General features: G+C 45.5%; 1 protein-coding gene across 1 annotated transcript in view; it reads right to left on the bottom strand.

Moving 5' to 3' along the window:
- Positions 1-11932, bottom strand: part of Fgd1 (FYVE, RhoGEF and PH domain containing 1) — a 44076-nt gene that overhangs the window by 1226 nt on the left and 30918 nt on the right. The window contains exons 9-17 of the mRNA XM_052757876.1: positions 9309-9367; positions 9018-9164; positions 8534-8626; positions 8304-8383; positions 2664-2694; positions 2106-2207; positions 1653-1778; positions 1315-1476; positions 196-339 (exon numbers count right to left, since the gene is read on the bottom strand). Of these exons, the coding sequence (XP_052613836.1) occupies positions 196-339; positions 1315-1476; positions 1653-1778; positions 2106-2207; positions 2664-2694; positions 8304-8383; positions 8534-8626; positions 9018-9164; positions 9309-9367 (944 nt within the window). The remainder of the gene's footprint in view (positions 1-195; positions 340-1314; positions 1477-1652; positions 1779-2105; positions 2208-2663; positions 2695-8303; positions 8384-8533; positions 8627-9017; positions 9165-9308; positions 9368-11932) is intronic.

Here is an 11932-nt window from a genome sequence, read left to right as displayed (position 1 = left end):
CCACTTCGCCCTCATTTCCCCTCCATACCTTGGCCCCCAAACACTTGTCTCTACATACTCTGTCACAAAATGATGAGGGTTTTGATTTTTCCCTTTGCTAGGCTCACCCTGTCCCCAAAGGACAAGGCATACGAGGAAGGGACAAGCCTGGCTTTGTCAGATGGTTGGAAAAACCTGAAGGAATGGGATGCACACCTGAGGGGCTCCATAGATGTACAGCACCAAGGGTTCATTCTCAGGAACCACAAACCATGCCTTGTGCCATCCTTTCCCACCCTTCTCCATGTAGTGCAGGAAGCTGCAGATGACGCTGTTCTCAGCAGCCACCGAGGCCTGTTTCTGTGATCAGAGAGACACAGGGTACATCAGTGTTGCCAGAAGGCTGCTTCTCTTGGCTTAAACAGGCCCGTAGTGTATGGATTATGTCTCAGACAAAGGTAGCAAAGCTAGGCTTGGCTGCTGCCTCTAACAGCTAGACCTCAGTGGGAACACTGAAATGCTGGTCAGGCACTCTACAGTCCAAGTGCCATTCACAGCTCACCTTTTTTCATCTTTCATTATACACTCATTGCCTGCTCTGAGAAAGGCCTTCTAACATTGTGATTAAAGGGATGGGTGGGCGGTTAACACCATCTGTCCCACAATCCTAACAATAGATGAAAATGCAAGACTTGTGAGAAGAGCACAGAGGGTGTTTATGAGGTTTAAATGAGCATAAACAAGGCATTTAAAATAGTCCTGGTGCAGAGTAAGCTCCCTTACATTTGGGATACCTTGATTTATTTAAGAAACAATCACCCCAAACTGTCCTAGAAAGATAGGAAGCATCAGTATTAACAGTGGCAGCTTCTGGGTAAAGGGATATGTCTTTTTTATGTTGTATTACTTATCCTATTTCATAATAAAAAAAAGGTAATTGGTTCTTTAAAAAGAATCCTATAGGCTGAGGCAGGAGAATAGGAAATTCAAAGCCAGCCTAGGCTATGCAGTGAGACTTTGTCTCAGATAAAACAAAACCTAGCAGTTTTTCTGCCTTGCAACCTAGCCAAATAACCTCTCTGAGTTTCAGTTTTTCCTCACATGTAAATTAAACATTAGAGTATGGGTTGATTAGTTACTGTGAGGGTGAAATGTGTAAAGTACTTTAATAAAAATGACTCTTTTAACCCTTATACTCATTTTCCTTGTCTCAAGCCTGGATCACCTGATTAGTGAGTGCACACAGCACCCTACTGTCTAAGAGATGTTCAGACCTCAACCACACCTGCTCAGTAACCGGGGCACACTTTGGGGATTGTGGTTAGGAACTCTTACCTCTAGGATGGACCTCCTGCGCTGGGGTGTATGCTGGCTACAGGCTGGGCTGCTCCCAGGTGCTCCATGCAAGGCCACATAGCAATCAGTGCACACACGGTTGGAACGGTTGTTGTCATAGATGAGGCGGGCCCGGAACTCGGAGCATTTTCCACAAACCACCTGGGGCAGCAAGTGGGCAAGAACAGCCTAATTGTCTTGGGCCTTTCCCTTCAGTGTATCAACTACCACAGCCAACTTGCAGCCTCCCCCTACTCGGAGGGTACCCAATTAGAAGTGGGCTTTTAGGCTGTCAGCCTGCCCCCACTTTAGCTTTGCCCCTGCCTCCCAACACTCACATGCCCACAGGCCTTGCAGTGATGCCTGCGCTTGGTGATGGAATTGAAGGGCTCCTGGCAGCGCATGCACATGGTGACTTCCTTTTCCCGGATAGGCGTAGGTGCCCTCTTCCCAAGGTCCACGTTCTAGGGGGAGGGTTAGGTCTTGGTCATTGACAGCTCCTCAGCCCAGCCCTCCTTGCCTCTTCTCCAAGGCTTGAATCACAGGGTTGGGGAGCACACACATACAGAAGGTCTGGCTCTACCCTACCGCACTGTTATTGGAGGTAAGTCATTTTTACTTTCTGGAGTACAGTCTGCAGCCCTACCGGCAGAAGACTGCTCCTAGGGGCCTGCACTGCTCTCTAGTCCCTATTTTCTGAGAAAAAGATCACCTCAAGGGAAGGTGGGAACATGCAGCCTCAAAGGGATCCCAGTACTGTGAGGAGGGGGGAGGGAGAGTAGAACTCTTACTGGAGAGTTAGGGGGAGTATCCTCATCATCCCTGTTTGTAGAATTCAACAGTTTGAAAGTCTCCAGGGTCTGTTCATGCTTCAGGAGGGTGGAGTTGATGGCCTGGTGAAGAGGTGTGAGAAATGAGAGGTCAGATCACACCACAAGACACTTATCTCTACCCTCACACCTTCATATGTCTTAGCCTAGAGTTCTAAACCCAGCTCTGCCCTTGACACACTCAGGACTCTGAGAAAATCCCTCCCTAAATCCAGGTCTCCATCTGGTAATTATAAAATGTGGAAAAAGGAGTGGTGGCTAGAAAACCTCCTCAGACCGCCTTCCTGACAGCTGGTTAGGTGCAAGCCTTTGGAAAGTCTGATTCAGGGGAGCTGCCTTTTGAAAAGAATGCTTCTATCTGACCTCAGGGCTTTGGCTTGCTTCTCTGTAAGAGGGCAAAAATAGCATCTGCTGGAAGGCTGGTGTCCAAGCCCATTCTGTTTTAAGGGAAAGTATATCAGCCCCTAAGAGACCTGTTAATACCCTTCCAGACCCCTACCACAAAACCATGGGTGTTACCTGGACCCAGTCTTTCTTCTCCTCCTCAGTCCTTGTAGGGGAGAAAAGAAAGGTGTTGGGTTAGGCAGGTCAACAAAGGGCAATTGGAATGGTGTTTTCGAATTCCAGGACCTAGGTTCTACTCCACTTCTTCACTTAAGATTAACCTCTCATGAACTTTAGACCAATAGCTGTGGAGCCTCCATGGGCCTGGACTAGGCCCTCTGCATAAGCGAGACCATTGTGTAGCTTGTTCTGTTTGAGGAGCCCCTGGCAGTAGAATCAGGATCCATCCCTGGTGCATGAGCTGACTTTTTGGAGCCCATTACCTATGGTGGGACACTGCACAGTCTTGATGCAGGGGAAGGGGCTTAGACCTGCCTCAACTGAATGTACCAGGCTCTGCTGACGCCCCATGGGAGGCCTTACCTTGTCGGAGGAGGGAATGGGGGGTGGGCAGGAGGAAGGAAGAGGGGGATCTGTGGTTGGTATGTAAAATGAATAAAAAATTAAAAGTAAAATTACAAAAAATTAAAATACTTGAAAATAAAAAAATTATGTAACCTCAGACAAGTCACATAACTTTTTTAATTCAACAATGTCTCCAGATCCCAGTACTAGGAACTTGGGCCTCAGAGAAGTCCCTGCCCTCAAGGAGCTCATGGTGTACTAGAGGAGTCACATGGGGACAACACAGGGGGATCTGTGCTGAGACTAGATGAAACAAAGATTGAGGAGTCCAGAGAAGGGGACCTGCTTCAGCCTGAGTCTGAGTGGGGCTTTTAAGAAAGGGTTCCAAAGGGAGGTGCTAGGCCTCAGACAGAGGGTAATGGTGAAGTGGATGTGAGAGTATGGAACACACACGAAACTGTATCAATGACTGCTAACATGTCAGCTTTGCAAAGGGCAGGGTTTTCTTTCCTTCCACGAAGATAGTGCTTCTCACTCTGTTCTGAGCATTGCTAACATGATACTTGAGTGCCCAGCATGATGTCTGCTACAAAACATGCTTTGACTTCCTCTGCTCTTCTTCCCTGGTTCTTCCTCAGCCTTGTGTTCTCCAAGGCCTCTGCTCTGGTGAAACCTTATCAAGCACCCAATAGGAATAGGACCCTTCACTCTCTGCTCTCTCCCATCTGGACTCTTACTTTCCTTCCACATCCATATTGAGAAGCTTTAAATGTATTTTTCTAATAGGAAAATCTGACTGCATCATCAAGACCACCGTATAAAAAAGTAAGGATGTAAGTCAATACTGAGGGATGTGGGGATGTAGGTTAGTGGCTGAATGCTTATCTATCATGTGAGGTCCTATCTCCAGCACTTGCAACACACACACACACACACACACACACACACCTTAATGAATGCTCATTGCAATCAAATGTTTGTCAAAACTCATCTGTGGTACACTTAAGACCTGTGCATTTCACTATGAAGAATCTGCCAAGAAAAGGGTATGGTGGTGGTACTGAAACAAGTACTAAACTAGTTCATGTTCATGCCAGACTCTTGAGGGTGATGTATGGTAAAGCCTGCAACTTACTGGAAATGTATTAAAAAGTCATTGAGCCAGGCAGTGGTGGCGCACACCTTTAGTCCCAGCACTCAGGAGGCAGAGACAGGCGGATCTCTGTGAGTTCGAGGCCAGCCTGGGCTACAGAGCGAGTTCCAGGACAGGTTCCAAAGCTACGCAGAGAAACCCTGTCTCGAAAAAACAAAAACAAAAACAAAAGTTATTGAAAGGGCTCAGTGGTTAAGGGCATGTAATCTTGCAGAGTTCAGTTCCTAGAATCTACACTGAGTACTTCCTACTGCATGTAACTCCAATGCCAAGGTGATCCAGTGCCTCTGATCTCTGCGGGCAATTGCACTGACATGCACAAACCCATACACAGATACACACTCATATACATAGTTAAAAATAATTTTTTTAAAGTCACTAGATACTCAGTTTTCTCGGCACCATCTGTTGAAGAAGCTGTCGTTTCTACAATGTATGTTTTTGGCATCTTTGTCAAAAATCAAGTGGCTAAGTAAAGCATGATGGCACATCTGTTAAGTAGAGACAGGATCAGGAGTTCAAGGCTGTCTTATGCTACATAAGACCCTGTCTCAAAAAACCAAAAACTAAGCAAATTAGTTGGGTATGGCTGTGTGTGTTTTTTTTCTAGGTCCTATTTTCTATTCCATCAATCTACATGTCTGTTTTTGTGTTAGCACCATGTTATTAATTATGGCTCTGGAGTATAAGTTGAAATCGGGTATGGTAATATTTCAGATATTGACCCAGCTCCTAGGTATATACTACATATATGCCCATCTATGTTTATTATAGCACTATTCCCAACAGCCATTATGAAATCTGCTCTGGGTTGTGTCAACTGACAAGTAGATAAGAAAATGTGTACGCGTGAATGAGTGTGTGTGGGGGGGGGGGGGCGAGGGGTATTATGGAGTTTTTATTCCATAGGAATAAAATTTTGTCATTTGCCAGAAAATGGATGCAACTACAGATCATTATATTAAGTGAAATAAGGCAGATGCAAAAAAAAATACGTGTTTTATCTCATTTGTGGAGTCTAGATCTTACTATACATAAAATCATTTATATATATGACATCAAAGTAGAAAAAGCAAGACTGTTGGGGGGAAGGATGGGAAGAAGCAAAGGGAGGGTCTGAATGGAAAGTATGGTCAAAGTACAGGATATTCATACTTGTATGAAAAATGTCTTGCCAGATGTGGTGACTCATGTCTTTAATTCCAGCACTTAGGAGGCAGAGACAGGCAGATCTCTTGAGTTCAAGGCCAGCCTGGTCTACAGAGTGAGTTCCAGGACAGCCAGGGCTACACAGAGAAACTCTGTCTCAAAAAACAAAAGGGTCTTTATGAAACTTATCACTATGTACAATTGACATATACCAATAAAAAATGAAAGCCATTGGATTGGTGGGTGGCTAAAAGGATAGATATTGAGAAGCTAAATACAGTACCGTCTTAACCCTTGTCAACTAAATGGTGGCTTTACTAGTGTTCGCTGTGATTCTCTGAACTTTTCTGTATTTTGAAAAATGTTCATAATACAAGGTGGCAGCAGGGACTAGGAAAATGGCTCAGTGGGTAAAGTGCTTGCTATGCAAGCATCAAGACACGAGTTCAGATCCCAGTAGCCACACAAAAGCTAGAAATCATGCTAAATATCTGTAACTGCAGCATAGAGGGGTTTATTCTGACTATATCCATATAAAGATTTCTTTTTTATAGTTTTCAACTTGTAATTTCTTGACAGTGAACACATTTTGCTTTGGGTTTTTAAGAATTATGGTGGAATTTGTGGTCAATACATAAAGTGTATAAGGATGAGGTTCTTATTTGTTAGTCCCATTTGGCGACTAAGGCAGGAGGACCATTTGAACTCAGGAGTTCCAAGGATGGCCTGGGGGAAAAGGTACCAAACCAAACCAAAAAGGATCTGTCTGGTAAAGTGTCAATAACTGTCTTCTGTATGTGGAAGGGGAGAGATTCTGGGGGTGGAACCCAGGTCCTTATGCATGCAAATAAGTTCTCTGTTCCTATCCTAGTTATGGGCTCTTAAATCAGTGGTTCTCAGTCATGGTACACACATCAAATCACCTGAGGAGCTTTGTTCAGAATACACGCAGACCAAACAAATCAGAATCTTTGCGGATGGAACCCAGGCATCAGTATTTTTTTAAATCTCTCAGCTGATTCCAAGATGAGAACCAGCTAAGCTATGTCTTAAGAATATGGGTGCTTATTGTACTATTCTTTGTATATTTGAAATCAATCCCTAGTCTCATTTTTTTCCAGACAAAGTCTCACATTGTATCCCAGTCTTGCCTTGAACTTCTGGCAATCTCCCTGCCTCAGCCTCTCAAGTGGTGGGATTATAGGCAGAAGCCACCACAACGGGCTGAAATTTTTCATTTAAAAAAATTCTAAGTGGCTGGAGAGATGGCTCAGCAGTTAAGAGCACTTGCTGTTCTTCTAGAGGACCCAATTCCCTGCACCTACTTCACAATCATATGTAACTCCAGTTCCAGGGTATCTGACACCATCTTCTGGACTCCTCAGGCACCAGGCATGCACATATTGCCAGACATACACACAGGCAAAACACCCATAAACATTTAAAATTGTTAATAAATACAACAATCAACTAATTTAAATAATTAATGGAACCAGGTTTGGTAGTGCACACTTTTAATCTCAGCACTCTGGAGGCAGAGGCAAGTGGATCTCTGTGAGTTTGAGGCCAGCCTGTTCTACATAAGCAAGCCTGCCAGCTTACACATAGTAAAACCCTATCTCAAGAAAAAAAATTAGTTGGCTGGAGATGGCTCAGTGTGTACTGCTCTTGCAGAGAACCCAAGTTCAGGTCTTAGCACCCATGTTCTGAGTTTACACCTGTCAGTTCCAGTGGACCTGATGCTTCTTAAAGACTCCAGAATCACCTGCATTCACCATCACATCCCCCTGCACGCGCGCGCGCACACACACACACACACACACACACACACACACACCCCATTTTAAAATAATTACAATAAAATAAACCCTTCAAAAGCTTTAAGAGCCAGGTAGTGGCAGCATACGCCTTTAATCCCAGCACTCAGGAGGCAGAGGCAGGTGGATCTCTGTGAGTTCGAAGCCAGCCTGGTCTACAAAGTGAGTTCCAGAACTGCCAAGGCTACAGAGAAATCCTGTCACGAAAAAACAAAACAACAAAAAGTTTTAAGAAACTTGGTATGTGGCTCACACCAGTAATCTGAGCACTACAGAGTCTAAACCAGGAGGATTGAGTTCAAGGCCAACCTGGGCTAATTACAAACAGTAAATATGATTACATGTAACCTCTCCATGTCATTCTATTGAGACTAGGAGGAAAAGAAACACTGCTTGGTAGGACCCTCTGTACCCAGCATTATTCTGATGCCCCCGAACTCTAGGCAGATACCATGTCCCTGTGGTGTGTCCCTTTCCTAGATGGTCCTGTTTTCTGTCTTGGGGAGTGTGTTGCTCCTTCCTGCTTCCCCCACTGCAGGCCTCAGGGAGGTTCAAGGAACTTCAAGGCCCAACTACTATGTTTCTTTACCCTTCTCCCTTCTCCCTCCATGCAATCATCAGTCACCTCTCACTTCCATGTAGCCTATCAGAAAAGGGCCACGTACTGATGTGCATTCACCCTCCAGCCCTGATCACAACCTTGTTACACACTGTCACCTGTCCGAAGGCAGTATGGACAGTGGTTAGGAGCCCAAGTGACAAGCTGAGGTGGCCTAAGCTCCAATTTCAGCTCTGATCCTTGCTAGCTAGATCTAGAGCAAGGTGCTTCAATTTCTTCAGCTTTAAAATGGGCTGATGGTAGCCAGGTGTGGTGATAGCCATTTGCAATTCTGTTATTCATGACAGGGTTAAGTAACCCACTCTACGCTGCGTATTCATTCACCAAAATGCTTTCTTGACAGAAGTGCCACCTTTTCCCATACCATGCGTCTAAGTGTGTAGTCTTCAGGATCTCACACACACATAGCTCAAGAGCAAGTCCACATCTTTGGGGAAAGGTGTTCACTCTCTCTCTGGAAAGATCTCTAGGCCTGGAATGTGTCAGCATATCTGAAGTAAAAAGTGAGGTACCTGGCCTGGAGTTCCAGAGAACGCTGCTTTCCTGACACCAGGAAGGTCCGAGGCATGTTGAGGTTGGAGCTCTCCTTTAGCTGAATGGAAGAGGGAAGGGTCATGGTGAAGCCTACAGAGCTCCACAGGGCCCGGCACATACGCACACACAGACTGGGGTCAAAGTAGACATGTTCTTCCCAATGCCAACGCCCCACCCACATTTCCACTTCTCATTTCATGGTGCTCACCTCCATGCCATCTACATCAATGCGTGCCCGCACGCTAAACTTCTGGCCAAGGAGCCGCAGCCTGGGCACGCAGTAGAGGAGGCGGTCGTTGAACTAGGAAGGAAAGGATTTGGGATGCATGTGCAGGGCCTTAGTGTGGCTGGTGAGTCCCCCCCCCCCCCCCCTACCCTCGTACAACTGCTAAGGATCTAAGGCAATAAATGGAGGAAAGATTTCAAATTGGATACAGCAATAATGAGGAAAGAGAAAGGATGTTACAAAGAAATGTTATGGGAGTCACTTCCTAGTGGACTTGGAACCTTGGCCAAGTCACTTCTAAATTGCAGTTACATAATCCAAAAAGCAAAAAAAAATTCTAGCTCACATAGTGAAAATACAATGGAAGAAAGGACAGCTGGCTAGAGGTCTACTCTTGAATGACTACCAGGTCATCTGTGTATTAAGGAAGGACATGCCCACCCACAAGCCCACACCTGGCACTTACTAATATGAGGTATCGATCTTGAGTGGTCCCATTCTTTGCTGACAGCTTAAGGATATGGCCTTCTTTTATGAGCTCTTTGGTGGGACTGACAATGTCCTCCTCACCCCCTAGCAGCTCATAGACCTTCAGCAGCTTGTGCATTCGTTCCTGGCAGTGAGCAAAAGGTAAAGCTTGGGGTGAGCAATACCTCCCCTTGGGTGTCATTAAGTCACAAGCTCCCGCCCTCCCCATCCCAGGACAGAGTACCACAGAGGATGGCCAAGGAAGGGCAGGGCTAGAAGGGCCACTTACCATTTTTCGGATGGCAGCATTAGAGTGCTCTGCTGCTGTGGCTATCAGCTCCAAAGACTCTATGGCACAGAGAAGTGTGATCAGATGGGAGTTGGGCAGAGAGGAAGCTCTGGGGGACTTCTCTCCTCCATGAATATCTCGCCCCTTCCCAGCAAATGCCAGTCTCAAAAGATGTTCATGGTCACATCATTTCAAATCAGAAACTGCCCAGACTAACATCACAGTAGCAGAAATGTGGGATAGTTGGCAGCCAATAAGACGTAAGCTTGGGGTTGGGGATTTAGCTCAGTGGTAGAGCGCTTGCCTAGCAAGCACAAGGCCCTGGGTTCGGTCCTCAGCTCCAGAAAAAAAAGAAAAGAAAAGAAAGAAAGGTAAAAGAAAAAAAGAAGAAAAAAGCTGAAAAAGACATAAGCTTGGCAAAATGATTATGACCCTTAACTGGCAGGAAACCTGGTCGTGTTTAGACAGTTGTTTCTGGCTATTGGGACTATAGATAGTTCTTGTTTGTTTTGTTTGCTTGGTGTTTTTGGTTTTGATTTTGTTTTCAGACAGAATCTTGCCATATTCCCCTGGGTGATCTCAAACCAAACCGAAACAACCACAGCAACAAAAGATTAAAAATCAAGAGGGCTGGGGATGCAGCTCAGTTGATGGAGAGTCTGCCTAGCATGGGAAGGCCCTGGGGTCCATCCCTAGCATCACATAAACAGAGTGTGATGGTGTATGCCTATAATCCTAGCACTCAGGATGGAGAGGTAGTAGGATCAGAAATTCAAGGTCATCCTTAGGTACAGAGTAAGTTTGAGGTAAGACTACGATACATAAGACCCTATCTCACACATGCGCGCGCGTGCGCGCGCGCGCACACACACACACACACACACACACACACACACACACACACACACACACACGAAGACAATGATGATGATAAAGATAGGAAGGCAGCAGCAGCAGCAGCAGAAAAACAAAGGAGTTAGGAGTGTGGCTTGATGTAGAGCACGTGCCTTGTATGTCAGAGGCCCTACGTTCAATTCTAGTGCACCAGTAAGGGAAGAAGGAAGAGATTCTATTGTTTGTCTTCCTGATTCTGATTACAGGCACATGTTCTATGCACAAATACACTTTCACTGCAGTGGTGTTTTAACAATACCTAAATGTCCAACCATAGGCACTCAGTTACATAATTTACAACACACTCATATAATGGAATATCAGTCTTTCCCAGTAATACTTATGTAAGGTTTTTACTAATATGTGAAATGCTTAAAACATTCTTAAAATGTTTTAAGAAAAGGATACAAACTTAAATATTACAAAATGATCTAATTCTTGAAAATACATACGTCTAAAAAGAATGTATGCCTAAACATTCATCATGGGGCTCAGGTCAGGGGTGGCTTCTTAGCCCTCTATTTCTGTCTTTTTTCTGTAATTTCCATATTTCCTACCATGACCAGGTGTTATGAAAAAATGAAATGAATTTCCATAAGCCTCCACATATTAAACAAACCCTGCCTCTGCTTACAGTCTGGCTGCAGCTTCATGGCGCTCACTCTACACAGTGGATTCCCTACTCAGAATTTATGCCTGGACTGGAGAAGCACATGTCCACATGGATGGCAAGCCAAAACCTGTTTCCTAAGATGAGCGCATTCTGGTACTCAAGCAGATCTGTGGCCACTGCTCCAGCTCAGGTCTCCATATGCCTTTCAGGTGCTGGGCCTTTCTCCAACTCTTCCTTAACTCTGGCAGCCAGAAGGCGCTTTCTTGCACACAGTTTACTGTTTCCCCTCTGCTTAAATCTGCCAATGTTTCACTCTGTGCCAGCAGAGCAAAGACCCGGCCCTTTTGTCTAGCATTCAAAGCCCTTGGTTACTGGCTTCTATGGACCGCCGAGGCTTCCTCCACATGCACCTCCCTAAACATGTCCTGTCTTGCTTCATCTGGCCAACTGCCAGTCTTCTGGATTCAGCTCACTGTGTCTAGCAGCCTTCTCTAAGTTCCAAGGATGAGTTAGGACACTGTCCTTGCCCCTCTGTCTCACTAGTCATACTGTGCTCATCACTCACTGTATCTGAATCCCCCAGTACACCAGAAGCTTCCTAGGACAGGGCCGAGTTCCCACTGCCTTCCTCAGGGATTCCAAACAGATGCTTACTATAACTTAGCTCCTCCAATAGAAAGAACCTCAGAAGACAGGTGGTACTGTGCCCCATTTAGCTGAGGACAAAACCAAGACTCAGAGAGGTGGTTATCTAACTGGAAGGCGGCAGGTGCCATGAGAGCTGCTTTTTCTCCTACATATGCTGCATCTCTCGTACCCCAGTAGAACCCAAAGGGACAATAAGACTGGCAAGTTAGGGGCACGTAAACCTAGGCCTGATACGTGGCTGGGCTCAGACTGGCGGCTGTGTTTGCTATCAGGACCTGTGTAGTGATGTACCATGCAGGAAACAGATCAACCTAACCAGGAATCCCATGTGTACAGTCTCTGTTGTACATGTGTACAGTTGGTTGTGGGGATGTTAGTCTGAAGCTAGAAGCTTTAGTGGGGCCTAGGCTGGGCTTGGAAGCCTGGGGTCTCAGTCTCGAAGTTCAGTCTTGGGCTTAGTGTAAGTAGG

The sequence above is a fragment of the Peromyscus californicus genome, unplaced genomic scaffold (assembly GCF_007827085.1).
Source record: "Peromyscus californicus insignis strain IS unplaced genomic scaffold, ASM782708v3 Scaffold_10__1_contigs__length_136768540, whole genome shotgun sequence".
Lineage (NCBI taxonomy): Eukaryota > Metazoa > Chordata > Mammalia > Rodentia > Cricetidae > Peromyscus > Peromyscus californicus.
This window is presented reverse-complemented; position numbering and strand designations above follow the sequence as displayed.